This window comes from Crocuta crocuta, unplaced genomic scaffold, assembly GCF_008692635.1.
Source record: "Crocuta crocuta isolate KB4526 unplaced genomic scaffold, BGI_CrCroc_1.0 scaffold147, whole genome shotgun sequence".
Taxonomy (NCBI): domain Eukaryota; kingdom Metazoa; phylum Chordata; class Mammalia; order Carnivora; family Hyaenidae; genus Crocuta; species Crocuta crocuta.
The window spans coordinates 7,084,846-7,101,792 of NW_027532594.1; the positions used below are offsets into that span (position 1 = coordinate 7,084,846).

Genomic DNA, 16,947 nt, shown 5'->3' on the forward strand with positions numbered 1-16,947 from the left:
CTCTCTCTCTGTCCTTCTCTGACCTGCGCTTTCTGTCTCCCTCTCAAAATAAATAAATAAACTTAAAAAAAAAAGAAAGATTTTTTTTTCCACAATTGTTTTTTAGAAAAAGCTGTGTAGATACTTCATTTAATTCAAGGTTCCATTTTTATACTTACAATAAGGATTTACTGAACATGCAACATTAACCTCTTTAAACCAAAGGAAAAATTCCCCCTCACGTACATACTTTCATTGATTAAAATATTGAAAATTTATAGTAGAATCATTACTTACAGAAAACTGGTGACTCACTCAGTCTTTGGGTCAAAGGCTGAAAAGTCTGACTATTTTCCATGAGGTTCAAAATTGCTTCTTCATTAATAAGAGCTTCCTCCACTTTGTGTGTAGTATGACCTTAAGATGACAAAGAATACAAAAACATTAAAGCAATGGCTTAAATCTAAAATTTATTGTTTAGAATTTGTGTAAATTAGGAAGCATGACAATGCAAACCTATGTAAAATTTGAAGTGTTAGTGATATACATATTAAATAAAAAACAGAATAAAACAGTAAAAGCCACAGGAATATCTAATCAGACACATGGGATTAAAAAGGAAAAAAACAACCAAGCACCTTGAATCTGTAATTCACTAAATATTTATAATCTCATTAACCTCTTTGGTCCTACCTAGTTTGTACAGTTATATTTCTCTGGTAAAAAATATTGCAAATTAAAATATACAAACAGAAAAGTGTAATACAATTCTTTATTCTCTAAGGCTTAAAAATCATAAATTTTACATTTCTCAGCTTTCAACCCCATGATCTAAAAATTTGTCTTTCAACATCTGATTTTTATAAATCTAATTTTTACAGAGGGATTAAATAATTTTAAGAATAAAGATAAAAGAGTCTCATACTCTAGTCAAAGAGAGAGTAACAATAGAAAGCAAATAGTAGTAGAAAAAAAGACAATAGTAAAACATGGCAGGCAGTTAGAGAGAGCTAACTTTAAAACAGTTCTTTTTTTGCTTCTAGTATGCAGACTTAAAACCTAGTGATTTCAACAGTTTTTAAAAGAGTTTAAAGCTTCAGGAAAAAAATATTTTTTAAAAGTTTATTTTGAGAGAGAGAGAGAGAGAGTGTGTGTGTTTGCATGTGCATGAGTTGGGGAGGGGCAGAGAGACAGAGAGAGAGAGACAGAGAGAGAGAGAGAGAGAGAGAGAGAGAGAGAGAAGCCCAAGCAGGCTCTGGCTCTCAGCACAGAGCCTGATGTGGGGCTCGACCTCACAAACTGTGAAATCACGACCTGAGCCAAAATCAAGAGCTGGATGCTTAACCAACTGAGTCAGCCAGGTGACCTCAGGAAGAAATATTTTTAACACATCCTAGGACACAGTGGACTAATAAAGAGTACTTAATCAAAACAAAAGAACATACAAACTGTGAAAAATAAATAGCACATACTCAAGCAAGACAACTTAGAGGATCAGTAAAAACAAAAGCTGGTTCTCTGAAGGTAATAATAAAATAGACAAGATTGGCAAGAATGATCAAAACAAAATAGAAGACACAAAAGATGTCAGAAATAAAAGGGAAGGTACCAAAAATAAGAGAGATGTTAAAGTAATATTATGAACTTTATACCAAAAGCATGGAAAAATCAGATAAAATGGATAATTTCTTAGGAAAAATATGATATAAAACCTGACTCAAACAGAAACAGAAATCTTGAGTAGACTTACAACAGTTACGGAAACTGAACTAGTAGTCCATTCAGTTTTCAGTCCCAACACAAAATTCACTCACTATTCACTTTGGATGTTTTTATAGATGAGATCTATCAATTCTCCAAACAGTAGATTATGCAAATCTAATAAAAATAGTTTTGTTTTTAATTGAAGTATAGTTGACATACAGTGTTTATATTAGTTTCAGGTATACAACAGTGATCTGAGAATTTTATACATGATTAAAATTCTAGGAAAGAGTTCAAAAATAAACAAAACTCCACAACTCACTTAATGAAGCAAAGTATGAATCTTTCTTGATTAAAAACAAAAAGTATAGAGGGAGGCAAGATGGCGGAGAAGTAGGGAGCTCCGTACATTTTGTCTGTCTCCATCTCTCAAGCAGAGAAGGCCTGAAGCCATCTGACACTGAACTGCGGGAGTCTGGGAGGAAAAGAGACAGAGTCCACTGAGAGGACCTCATAGGTGCGTGAGTGTGGACTGGAAAAGATAAGGACAGCCGGGACCTGGAGACAGGGACGGAGGGAAGGGAACCCCCTTCACCGGCCGCTGGGGTGAGTCGAGGGGAAGAGAAAGAGCGGCTGAAGGCTGAAGCTGCTCATAGAACTGTCCCTGGAGAAGAGAAAAACTTCGGCTCGGGATGGAGAGTGATCCTATTTCTAGCTGTGGTGCTGACTTTGGGCTGTGTGCCTCTGTCCCCGGCGGCACCAGAAGAAACTGCTCCGCTGCTCTCCTGGCTCAATTTGCAGCAGGGAAGCAGCCCAGCCTGTGGGATTACATTTTTGGCGGTATCAATAAAGCAGTGCGCAGACTAAGACCTGGAAACGAGGCGTGGCTTGGGGCATAGGACATGGCCCACCTTGGCTACACCCACGGCACAGGGAGATCGGACCCAAATGAGTGATTTGCAATGGTTGGTTCGAGAAGGGACTGGGGCACTGCCTTTTTTCTCCCCACAACCACCAAGGTGGGACCTCAGGGAGTGGCTCACAAAACCCCAGTGGAGGCTAAGACCTGCCTACACCAAACCATGCCCATCCCTGCTAGAGAGCTGTCTGGGGTTTTTTTGTTTGTTTTTTTTAACCGGAGCCCAGGGCAAGACCAACATGGATGCACTGCCGTGATTAATTCTAGATTAATTCTTTCTATTCAGATATATTTTCCCTTGTCTCATTCCTTCCTATCCCTCCCCTCTGCTGGACTGGGCACTCTGGTCACTGGTTTGCTTAAACAGTCACATTTAACCCATTCTTTAGATGTATATTCTACACCTCTACCGCTACCTTTCTATCTCTCTCTCTCTGGAGTAATCAGACTATATAGTTTATTTGGGTAACATTATCTTCGTTTCTTTCTCCTCGCCTCTTACCATATTCTTCTCTTTCTCTCTCTGAATTAAGCCTCTTAGTCTCTCTGCCTGGTCATTTCTCTTCCAATTTCACTTCCTCCCCGCCCTGTCATTTCTTTCTTTGTATATGCTCTTCCGTCAGTACTGCGTACACCCTGCTCTTTATTTGTAGCTGGGAATTTCAGTTTTCTGCTTTTAGACTGCCCTTTGTCTTTTGGGGTTTTTTCTTTTTCCCTTTCGATTTGGTTGTTTGTTGGATTTGTCTGTCCGTTTGCATGCCTTCGTTCCCTGTGTCTGTCTGTCTGACTTCCTTTCCAGGGATACATCAAGAAACAAGCCAAAGTACACGTGGTGGAGAATCCCAAATACCACTACAAGTAGGGAAATAAAATAACCAAAGTCTCAACAAAAGAGACCAAGAGACACCATTAAAAGAACACTTCCTGAACAGACAGGCCCTGCAGTCAGTGAGCCTTCTTTAATATAGCAGTACTTGCAGGTACAGAGCACATAACAAGCTTTTAAAACTGACAAGAGACAGAAAGCTAGCCAAAATCACGAAAAGGAAGAACTTCCCCCTAACGAAATTCCAGAAAGAAGTGACAGCTATAGGACTGCTCAAAACAGATATAAGCAACTGTACAAGAATTGAGAACAATACTCATAAAATTAATCACTGGGCTTGAAAAAGGGATGGAAGACATCAGAGAAGCTATTGCTACAAAGGCCATGGAACTTAAAGATAGTTGTGATAAATTAAAAAATGCTATAAATAAGGTGCATAATAAAATGGAGGCGTCCAATGCACAGAGTGAAGAGGCAGAGAGAATAGGTGATTTAGAAGATACAATTATAGAAAAAGAGGAAGCCAAGAGAAAGAGAGATAAACTGATCCAGGAACACAGAAGAAGAGTTCCAGAGCTGAGCGATATAATCAAATGGAACAATATCCATATCATAGGAATTCCAGAAGAGGAAGAGAGAGGGACGAGCGCTGAAGGAGTCCTTGAACAAGTTATAGCTGCGAATTTCCCTAATCAGGGGAAGGAAGCAGACACTGAAACCCAAGAGGCACAGAGAACTCCCCTCAGACCTAATCTGAATCGATCTTCTGCATGACACATAGTGAAACTGGTAAAACAGAAGGACAAAGAGAGAATTCTGAAAGCAGCTAGAGATAAAAGGGCCCTAACATACAAAAGGAGATCTATCAGAGTAGTTATAGACCTATCTACTGAAACTTGGCAGGCCAGAAAGGAATGGCAGGAAACCTTTAATGTGATGAACAGAAAAAAAATGCAGCCAAGAATCCTCTATCCAGCAAGCCTCTCATTCAGAATAAAAGGAGAAATAAAAGTCTTCCCAAATAAACAAAAACTGAAAGAATTCATCACCACTAAACCAGCCCTACAAGAAATCCTAAGGGGCACTCTATGAGGGAAATGTTGCAAGGAATACAAGGTACCAGAGACACCATCACAAGCATGAATCCTACAAAGAAAACAATGACTCTAAAGCCATATTTTTCAATAACAACACTGAATGTAAATGGACTAAATGCTCCAATCAAAAGACATAGGGTAGCAGAATGGTTAAAAACCAAAATTCATCTATTTGCTGTCTACAAGAGACTCATTTTAGACCTGAGGACACCTTCAGATTGAAAGTAAGGGGATGGAGAAATATCTATCATGTTACTGGAAGTCAAAAGAAAGCTGGAATAGCCACACTTATATCAGACAAACTGGACTTTAAACTAAAGGCAGTAACAAGGGCTGAAGAAGGGCATTATATAATAACTACAGGGTCTATACATCAGGAAGAGCTAACAATTATAAATGTCTACACACCAAATACTGAAGCACCCAAATACATAAAACAATTAATCACAAACAGAAACAATCTTATGGATAAGAATGTGCTAATAGCACGGGACTTTAATACTCCTCTTACAGCAATGGAGAGATCAACAGAAAATCACTAAAGAAACAATGGACTTGAAAGACACATTGGACCAGATGGATCTGACAGATACATTTAGAACTCTACATCCTGAGGCTATGGAATTCACTTTCTTCTCAAGTACACATAGCACATTCTGCAAGACAGATCACCTACTGGGTCATAAAGCAGCCCTCAATAAATATAAAAGAACTGAGATCATACCATGCACACTTTCAGATCACAATGCTATGAAACTTGAAATCAATCACAGAAAAAAGTCTGGAAAACCTCTAAAAACATGGAGGCTAAAGAACACCCTACAAAGAACGAATGGGCCAATCATATGGAAACAAATGAAAATGAAAATACAACAATCCAAACTCTATGGGATGCGGCAAAAGCAGTCCTAAGAGGAAAGAAAGTACATTGCACTCCAGGCCTATTTCAAGAAATTTGAAAAAGGGCAAATACAAAATCTAACAGTGCACCTAAAGGAACTAGAAGGAGAGCAACAAGAGCACCCCAAACCCAGTAGGAGAAGAGAAATAATAAAAATCAGGGGAGAAAAAAACAATACAGAATAAAAAAAAAAGTTGAACAGATCAATGAAACCAAGAGTTGGTTTTTTGAAAAAATAAACAGAATTGATAAACCTGTAGCCAGGCTTCTCAAAAAGAAAAGAGAGAGACTCAAATAGACAAAATCATGCATGAAAATGGACTCATTACAACCAATTCCTCAGAAATACAAGCAATTATCAGGGAATACTATGAAAAAATTATATGCCAACAAACTGGACAACTTAGAAGAAATGGACAAATTCTCAAACACATATGCACTACCAAAATTCACATGAGAAGAGATAGAAAATCTGAACCGACCCATAACTAGTGAAGATATTGAATCAGTTACCAAAAATCTCCCAACAAACAAGCGCCCTAGGACAGATGGCTTCCCTGGGCAATTATACCACACATTTAAATCAGAGTTAAAATCCCCATTCTTCTCAAACTATTCCAAAAAAACAAAAATGGAAGGAAAACTTCTGGATTCATTCTGCAAAGCCAGCATCACTTTGATTCCCAAGCCAGAGACCCAGCAAAAAAAGAGAACTATATAGGCCAATAATCCTTGATGTATATGGACGCAAAACTTCTCAACAGGATACTTGGAAACGGAATTCAACAGCACATAAAAAGAGCTATCCACCATGATCAAGTGGGATTCATTCCTGGGTTACACGGCTGGTTCAATATTTGCAAATCAATGTGATACATCCATCAACAAAAGATAAAAACCATATGATCCCGTTGATAGATGCAGAAAAAGCATTTGACAAAATACAGCATCCCTTCTTAATAAAGACCCTTGAGATAGTCGGGATAGAAGGAACTTACTTAAACATTATAAAAGCCATCTAGGAGAAGCCCTCAGCTAACATCGTCCTCAATGAGGAAAAACTGAGAGCTTTCCCCCTGAGATCACGAACACGACAGGGATGTCCACTCTCACCACTGTTGTGTAACATAGTGCTGAAGTCCTAGCATCAGCCATCAGACAACAAAAGGAAACAAAAGACATCAGAATTGGCAAAGAAGAAGTCAATCTTTCACTTTTTGCAGATGACAGGATACTCTACATAGAAAACCCGACAGACTCCACCAGAAGCTTATTAAAACTGATCCATGAATTCAGCAAAGTTGTAGGGTACAAAATCAACGTACAGAAATTGGTTGCATTTTTATACACCAATAATGAAGCAACAGAAAGAGAAATCAAGAAGCTGATCCCATTCACAACTGCACAAAAAAATCATAAAATACCTAGGAATAAACCTAACCAAAGATATAGGAGATCTGTATGATGAAAACTATAGAAAACTTATGAAGGAAATTGAAGAAGATAAAAAGAAATGGAAAAACATTCCATGTCCATGGATCAGAAGAATATTGTTAAAATGTCATTATTACCCAAAGCAATCTATACATTCAATGCAATCCCAATCAAAACTGCACCAGCATTCTTCTCAAAACTAGAACAAACTCTCCTGAAATTTGTATGGAACCACAAAAGACTCCAAATAGGCAAAGTAATATTGAAGAAGAAAACCAAAATGCGAGGCATCACAATCCCAGACATTAGCCTCTACTATAAAGCTGTAATCATCAAAACAGTATGGTATTGGCACAAAAACAGACACACAGACCAATGGAATAGAATAGAGAACCCAGAATTGGACCACAAATGTATGGCCAACTAATCTTTGACAAAGGAGGAAAGAGTATCCAGTGGGAAAAAGACAGCCTCTTTAACAGATGGTGCTGGGGAGAACTGGACAGTAACATGGAAAAGAATGAAACTAGATCATTTTCTCACACCATACACAAGAATAAACTCAAAATGGATAAAGGACCTGAATGTGAGATAGGAAACCATCAAAACCCTAGAGGAGAAGAAAGCAGGAAACAACCTCCTTGACCTCCACCGCAGCAACTTCTTCCTTGACACATTCCCCAAAGGCAAGGGAATCAAGAGCAAAAATGAACTGTTGGGACTTCATCAAGATAAAAAGCTTCTGCAGGGCAAAGGAAACAATCCATAAAACTAAGAGCCAGCTGATGGAATGGGAAAAGATAGTTGCAAATGACATATCAGATAACGGGCTAGTAGTCAAAATCTATATGGAACTCACCAAACTCCACACCTGAAAAACAAATAATCCTGTGAATGGGCAGAAGACATGAACAGACACTTCTCCAAAGAGGGCAACCAGAGGGCCAACAGACACAGGAAACAATGCTCAGTGTCCCTCATCATCAGGGNCAAAGGAAACAATCCATAAAACTAAGAGCCAGCTGATGGAATGGGAAAAGATAGTTGCAAATGACATATCAGATAACGGGCTAGTAGTCAAAATCTATATGGAACTCACCAAACTCCACACCTGAAAAACAAATAATCCTGTGAATGGGCAGAAGACATGAACAGACACTTCTCCAAAGAGGGCAACCAGAGGGCCAACAGACACAGGAAACAATGCTCAGTGTCCCTCATCATCAGGGGAATGCAGATCAAAACCACACTGAGATACCACCTCACGCCAGTCAGAGTGGCCAAAATGAACAAATCAGGAGACTATAGATGCTGACAAGGATGTGGAGAAATGGGCACCCTCCTACACCATTGGTGGGAATGTAAACTGGTGTAGCCCTTCTGGAAAACAGTGTGGAGGTTCCTCAAAAAATGAATAGAACTCCCCTATGACCCAGCAACAGCACTGCTGGGAATTTACCCAAGGGATACAGGAGTGCTGATGTACAGGGGCACATGTACCCCAATGTTCATAGCAGTATTCTCAGCAATAGCCAAATCATGGAAAGAGCCTAAGTGTCCATCAACTGCCAAATGGATCAAGATGTGGTTTATCTATACAATAGAACACTACATGGCAGTGACAAAGAATGAAATCTGGCCATTTGTTGCAATGTGGATGGAACTTGACGGTGTTATGCTGAGCGAACTGGGTCAGGCAGAGAAAGACAAATACCGTATGTTTTCACAATAGGTGGATTAGGAGAAACTTAACAGAGGACCATAGGGAAGGGGAAGGGGAGAAATAGTTGGGGAGAGGGATGGAGGCAAACCATGAAAGACGAATACTGAGAATGGGCTGAGGGCTGATGGGGGTGGGGGAGAGGGGAAGGGTGGTGATGGGCACGGAGAAGGGCACTTGCTGGGATGAGCACTAGGTGTTATATGGAAACCAACTTGACAATAAACTATGAAAGAAAAAACAAAACAAAACAAAGTATAAATTCAAAACAAAGTTTTAGCAAAGTAGACACAGCAGTGTTTCAGAAAAACACCACACTGTGACAAAGAAGAGTTTATTTCAGTAGTGCGCAGATAGTTTAACATTAGAAAATAAAAATTATTTAATGTAACTATATTATCAGAGTGAAAGGGAAAAAGTTTCAATAAATTTATTTCAATAAATTCAGAAAAGAACAGTTGGTAAAATTTCATTTAATATCCATTCATGATTTTTCAAAATCTAAAATTCATAGCAAACAAGAAATAGGAAAGATATTAACCTAATTAAAGTTATCTATGAACATCCTGTATAAATTTCAGGTTTAATGATGAGCTATAGAAGCCTTTCCCTTCAAAACCAGGAAAAAGATCATTATTTTTACTTAACAGTATTCTAGAGTTCTTAAATAGTGCATTAAAAAATGCACTATTTTTTTTTTTTATGTATGAGTATGGGAAAAGAATAAAATTATTATTTACAGATGATGACTCTATACCCAAACTATCCAACAGAAAGGACATATAAAACTATTAGCACTAGGGCATTTTGGCAGCTCAGTCGTTTAAGTTGTGGGCTCCTGATTTCAGCTCAGGTCATGATCTCATGAACCATAGGATCCCATGTTGGGTTCTATTCTGATAGCGCATGGAACTTACTTGGAATTCACTCCCTCTCTCTCTGTGTCCTTCCCCTGCATGTGTGTGCACACACATGGATGTACACTCCCTCCCTCCCTCAAAATAAACAGAAACATTAAAAAGTAAACTATTAGTGCTAATAAAGGTTGTTGTATGCAAGACTAACATATAAAAGTCAGTGAAGCTCCTAAATACCAGTAATTACAAGATGTAATTTTTGAAAGATAAACTTATAATTGAAACAATTAAAAGACACCTGATGTATATTTAATAAAAGATGTCAAATTTTATGAAGAAAATGGTATAAGTCTATTAAAAGATATGAAAGAAGACCTAGTAAGATGAGAAACATATCATTTTCATAGATGAGATGATCTGGCATAAAGATTAAAAAATGTTAATAAATCAGTCTACAAATTCAATAAATTCCCAATAAAATCTGAATAGGTTCTTCCCAGAAATGAACAATCTGATCCTAAAATTAATAGGGGACAGTTTTTTTCTTTGTTTTAAAGTTCAAGAGTAGAGACACCTGGCTGGCTCAGTCAGTGGAGTGTGCTAGTCTTGATCTCAGGTTGTGAGTTCGAGACCCATGTTGTATAAAGAGGTTACTTAAATTAAAAAAAAAAAAAAGATCAAAAGCAGACAATTTTGAAGTTGAGCAAGATAAAGTCTGCCCCTGTTATATATAAACACTTACATATCAACAGTAATTACGACAATATGATATCAACGTAGGGGGATATGACTACATGACTGAGGTGAGAGAATTCAGTGGGAATAAAATTTCTTTCAATAATATGTTGTAATAACTAGCTATTTATATTTAGAAAAATAGATACAATTAGATCCTTATCATATTCAAGTAAAATTTCAGATGCATTAAGGACCTAAATGTGAAAAACCAAGTTGTAAGCACACGTAGGCTTTCAGGAGAAAAACCTGCATTACATCAGGGTAAGAAAGGACTTGCAAACCTGGTACAAAGGCCAAATCATAAAGGAAAAAGAAGTTGTTACACTGACATCAAAATTGAAGATGCGCGAATAAACCTAACCAAAGATGTAAAAGATCTTTATGCTGAAAACTATAGAAAACTTATGAAGGATATTGAAGAAGATATAAAGAAATGGAAAAACATTCCATACACATGACTGGAAGAATAAACACTGTTAAAATGTCAGTACTACCCAAAGCAATCTACACAATTCCAATCAAAATTGCACTGGCATTCTTCTCAAAGTTACAACAAACAATCCTAAAATTTGTATGGAATCACTAAAGACTCCAAATAGCCAAAGTAATGTTGAGAAAGAAAACCAAAGCAGGAGGCACCACAATCCCAGACTTTACCCTCTACTACAAAGCTGTAATCTTTGAGACGGTATGGTAGTGACACAAAAACCAGACACACCTAGACCAATGGAATAGAATAGAGAACCCAGAATTGGACCCACAAACGTACGGCCAACTAGTCTTTGACAAAGCAGGAAAAAGTACTCAATGGAAAAAAGACAGTTTCTTCAGCAAATGGTGCTGGGAGAACTGGACAGCAACATGCAGAAGAATCAAACTAAACCACTTTCTTACACCATACACATAAAAAACCTCAAAATGAATGAAAGACCTAAATGTGAGACAGGAAACCATTAAAANCAGGAGGCACCACAATCCCAGACTTTACCCTCTACTACAAAGCTGTAATCTTTGAGACGGTATGGTAGTGACACAAAAACCAGACACACCTAGACCAATGGAATAGAATAGAGAACCCAGAATTGGACCCACAAACGTACGGCCAACTAGTCTTTGACAAAGCAGGAAAAAGTACTCAATGGAAAAAAGACAGTTTCTTTAGCAAATGGTGCTGGGAGAACTGGACAGCAACATGCAGAAGAATCAAACTAAACCACTTTCTTACACCATACACATAAAAAACCTCAAAATGAATGAAAGACCTAAATGTGAGACAGGAAACCATTAAAATCCTAGAGGAGAAAGCAGGGAACAACCTCTTCAACCTTGACCACAGCAATTTCTTGCTCGATACATCGCCAAAGGCAAGGGAATTAAAGTCAAAAATGAACTACTGGGACCTCATCAAGATAAAAAGCTTCTGCACAGCGAAGGAAACAATCAGCAAAACTAAAAGGCAACTGACGGATTAGGAAAAGACATATGCATATGACATATTGGATAAAAGGTCAGTATTCAATATCTATAAAGAAATTACCAAACTCAACAGCTGAAAAACAAATAATCCAGTGAAGAAATGGGCAGAAGACAGGAACACACATTTTTCCAAAGAAGACATCCAGATGGCTAACAAACACATGAAAAGATGCTCAAAATCACTCATCATCAGTGACATACACATCAAAACCACACTAAGGTACCACCTCACACCAGTCAGAATGGCTAAAATTAACAACTCAGGAAACAACAGATGCTGGTGAGGATGTGGAGAAATGGGTACCCTCCTGCACTGTTGGTAGGAATACAAACTAGTGCAGCTGCTCTAGAAAACAGTGTGGAAATTCTGCAAAAAATTAAAAATAGAACTACCCTACAGCCCAGCAATAGCACTAGTAAGAATTTATCCAAAGGATACAGGAGTGCTGATTCATAGGGCACTTCCACCCCAATGTTTATAGCAGCGCTTTCTACAATAGCCAAATTATAGAAAGAGCCTAGATGTCTATCAAATGATGAATGGATAAAGAAGATGTGGAAGACTACTTGGCAATGAGAAAGAATGAAATCCTGCCATTTGCAGCAATGTGGATGGAACTGGAGGGTATTATGCTAAGTGAAATAAGTCAGTCAGAGAAAGACTGGTATCATACGTTTTCACTCATATGTATAACTTGAGAAACTTAACAGAAGGCCATGGGGGAGGGGAAGGGGAAAAAATAGTTACAGAGAGGGAGGGAGGCAAACCATAAGAGACTCTTAAATACAGAGAACAAATCTTGATTTGATGATTACAGAGAACAAACTGACTCTTAAATACAGGTTGTTGGGGGGATGGGAGAGAGGGGAAAACGGGTGATGGGCACTGAGGAGGGCACTTGGGATGAGCACTGGGTGTTGTATGTAAATGATGAATCATGGGAATCTACCCTCAAAGCCAAGAACATACTGTATACACTGTATGTTATCCAACTTGACAATAAATTATATTAAAAATAATAAAGAAATAAATAGCAAAAAAATAAAAGTCATGGAAACATAATGCATACACGGTGACTACAGTCAAAAAAAAAAAACCCAAAAAACCCAAAAAACCCCCAAAAATAAAACAGAATTGAAGATGCTCAAACACTTAAAATGAGCCAAAAATATGAATAAGCAATTCTCAGATAAAGAAACAAAAATGCTTAAACTTATTAGTAATCAGGAAATGCAAATTAAACTAAGAATATTCCATTTCAGGGAATCAGAATGGCCAAAAAATTTTTTTTAAAATATAAGCTCTAGTGGCGCCTGGGTGGCTTAGTCAGTTAAGTGTCCGACTCTTGATCTTGGCTCCAGTGATGATCTCACGGTCCGTGAGTTTGAGCCCCGCATTGGGCTCTGTGCTGATGGCATGGGGCCTGTTTGGGATTCTCTCTCTTCTCTCTCTCTCAAAATAAATAAAAAATTTTAAATATAAGCTCTAATACACTGTGGGAATATAAAGTTAGATACAATCATTTTATAGACCAATTGTGTAATATGGCATTACTACTATAATGTGGTATTTTTATTGTTAACATACTTCAAAATCTGAAATATGGAGCTCTAAAAATAACAGGGCTTATGGGGGTAAAAGGTTAAGGCCAAACCAACGCAACTTTGTAACCACAGCACTAACAAAATCCAATAATTGGTACCTGAGGAAATAACTCTAATCAGCCCAGTGTGGCTAGAAGTTGTCATAGTGGATATTAAAATGCCCTGAAAATCACAGTATAAAAATGATGGGTACATTTTTAATAGAGTGGGGCTGGCAGATGCTAAGACAAAGCAAATGCAAGTAGAACTGAGTCAGTAGGCTGCCATTAATGTGAGCTCAAGAGACCTCAGGTGCAACCTGCCGCGAGTCAGAGATTGTACAATGCTGGGATGCATGTCTAAGGAAGGGGGAAGCCCTGGGTGTAGGTGCTCATTTTGAATTGTAGTTTAATATGGTCAAGAGGAGAGCCTGGATGGCTCAGTCGGTTAAGCAGCGGACTCTTGATTTGGGCTCAGGTCATGATCTCAGGGTTGTGAGACCGAGCCCCATGTTGGACTCTGCGCTCTCCCCCTCCCTCTCTATTAGAAATAGAGTCTTAAAAAAAAAAAAAAAATATATATATATATATATATTTATATATATATATTTATATATATGGATATACATATANAAATTACATTTCTATATGTCTTCTATAGAGAAACTCTTGCATACAGCCACAAGATGACAAAAATAACACTATTAGTAAGAAAAGTGCAAAAGTGAAAATCATCTAATAGCTGTAGAGAAGCTAATGAACTTGTTTAGTCACACAAAGGAACGCTAATCAGCAGCTAAAATGAGTGAACTAGAATCATGGATCAACAAGGATAGATCAAAGTTATTATGAGTTGACATAAAAGATACTCAATATCATTAGTAATGAGTGAAATGATACTTAAAACCATAATGGGATGCCATTTCACACACTAGGATGGCTATCCAGAAAAGACAAACAAGTGTTAGTGAGGATGCTGATGGTGGAAATGTAAAATAATATAATCACTTTGAAAAACAGTTTTGTAGTTTATTCAAAAGTTAAATACAAGTTTACCAAATGACTTAGCAATTCCACTACTTGATCTCTCTCAAGACAAATGAAAATACGTATCCACACAAAGACCTACATGTGTTTGTTCAAAGCAGCATTAAGTGCCAAAAAGTGAAAACAACTCAAATACCAATCTACTGATGACTCAATTAACAAAATATGTATATCCATAGAATGAAATACTATCTGGCAATAAAAAGGAATGAATTATTGATAGATACTACAACACAGATGAAACTGAAACTTAAACTAAATGAAAGAAGACACAAAAATTCACATATTGTATGCTTTGTTTTATAGGATATATCCAGAAAAGGCAAACTTTGAGAGATAAGAAAGTGAATTAGTGGTTACTAGGGGTTGGAGGTGAGAACAGATATGACTGCAAAGAGACACCAGGAATCCTCTGAGGTAAAGCAAATGTTCTAAAACTGAATTACGGGGATGCCTGAACAACTCTATAAATTTACAATTCATCATTGAATTGTACACCTTGAATGAGCGCATATTATGTTATACAAATTATACCTCATTTAATAAAAAACTATGTTGAATGAAAAAAGCAAGTTGCTTAATCTATGCCAAGTAGGACACCATGTATGTAAAAGTTTAAATCTAAAATAACAGTATATATTATGGACATACACGTATAAGAAAATGTAAAATCATATATGGCAAGAGTTTATACCAACTTAGAATAGTGAGTGCTTACATCTAGAGATTAAAAAAAGGTAAAAGAATGAGAGGAACTTAGCTAACTCAACCAAATGTTAATACTACAGTGCTAGATATACAGATGTCTATTATGGTATTTTCTGTGTATTTGAAAACCTCACCTTTGCTCAACTCTGTATCTTTGTGGACTTCTACCATATTAGCTGGTGTACACTGAGGAATATCAGGAGACAGAACTTCGGAGCGTAATGTTAACTCAGCAGAGAACTCCTGAGATCCATCGCTGTAGTCCACAGATCCTGATAACGTTCTGCTTAATTAAAACATATCCTTTATAACAAACTAGATAACAAAGCAATAAAATTAGTTCTGAGATCTAGAATAAATAAACACTTACACAGAGAAATCATTCTGTTTGAGAATTTCCTGAAGTCTCTTCTGAAAAATTTTTTCACTTTCTGTTGCTGGCACAAACCTGCGATCTTTGAATTTCAAAAGTGCATTAAAAAATGTAGATAACAAATGAATGAAATATTTCCCTTTTTCTTAGAGAAGCTTTTAAAATGGTAACAATTTCTTATCTTTCTCTTGACATATTTAATACTACCTAAAAGTAGTTCTATTATAAAAGCAAACAAAAGAGAAATAGTTGTTACTGAAGCTATAAAATTAAGCACTTAAAGTCAGTTCAAGATTAAGTTCTATAATTATAACTTAAATCTAAAACAAAAACATTGTTTTGTACCTATAAATGTATTGCACACTCTGAAGCTAGAAATTTCTACCCTATAAAATATAATAGTTCTATTTTAGAAGGCATTCAAAATTTACCACAGCATTTTTAGTGCCCAAGACATAATAAAAATTTTAATTGGACTTCAGTGTATGCTTACTTCTATATTACAAATATATTTACCTTCTGAATTAGGTCTTTTATTTAAAATTTTTTTGTTGTACACATGGCATTTATGTAAGCCCTCATTTTCTTCTATAATGTAGAATTTAATACTATATAAAATGAGTATTTTCTTCAGAGCTGTCCAAGATGATTAAAGTGGAAGTTTTTATGAACAAAACAGTACAGTGTTTCTAAGTTGGGACTCATGATCTTCTGTGAGTATTCTAGATCATGTAGAAATACAAAAGGCTAGAAAATACTAGAAAATAAAAAAGGAGCAAAGTGGTGGGGCAAGAGGTAAGGTAAAAACCAAGGACAATGAAGATGCCAGTTTCTTCTGGGGGTGGGGGTAGTAGGAGAGAACAATGAATGACACCTCAGAGGTAAAGAATTACAGTTCAGAGTAATGACAATAGGAAAAAATACACAGAACAGAAAGGTAATTTGAAAAGTAACATTTAATGTTAAGGTAAAATCTCAATGGCTTAAACTTTTTCATTAGAATATCTAGTGTAAAAAAAATCACTTATAAATTGTTAGGTTTATACCTTGTGATTCAGATTGGCTAATTTGAGAAGTTTCATTTCTGTTTCTTCGCCGTTGCTTTTCATCTTCCCATATGGCCTGGAGACCAGGGTTTCCACCAATTTGAGCTACAATCACAACAATACTTCAATACAACAAGGGTCAAAGTGAAAAAAAAAGAAATCCAAACTTTCAGAAAATAAATACTGCCTTACAAAAACACAACCATTACCTGTTTTGTGTAATATAATGACCAAACTGTCCAACTTAACATTTATTACATTCCTTTTTTTTAGTTTTCTTCCTACTGGCTCCCCAAAACCTAGCAAGTGAGTAAGATCCAAACAGCTGATGACAGGCAATATACCTAAGAGTCCCCTCCCTTTTATATCACCTGAAAATTATTAGTTTAAAAGGCAGAGTATATTAAATTCTTTTATGATGGCTAATGTATTTAGTGTCACACTTACTTTAGGCTTATGTCTATGCAAACATACTCACATAAATGAAAATATGCATGAAAAAATAATGACTATCTCATCAGAGGTTAATAAATCTTCAT

At 36.8% G+C, this 16,947-nt stretch overlaps 1 protein-coding gene across 2 annotated transcripts in view; it reads right to left on the minus strand.

The window, feature by feature from the left end:
* Window positions 1-16,947, minus strand: part of REV3L (REV3 like, DNA directed polymerase zeta catalytic subunit) — a 175,192-nt gene that overhangs the window by 85,587 nt on the left and 72,658 nt on the right. For both annotated transcript variants that reach the window (XM_077779953.1, XM_077779951.1), the window contains 4 exons: window positions 16,409-16,513; window positions 15,360-15,444; window positions 15,124-15,272; window positions 277-396 (listed from right to left, as the gene is read on the minus strand). In XM_077779953.1, the coding sequence (XP_077636079.1) occupies window positions 277-396; window positions 15,124-15,272; window positions 15,360-15,444; window positions 16,409-16,513 (459 nt within the window). The remainder of the gene's footprint in view (window positions 1-276; window positions 397-15,123; window positions 15,273-15,359; window positions 15,445-16,408; window positions 16,514-16,947) is intronic.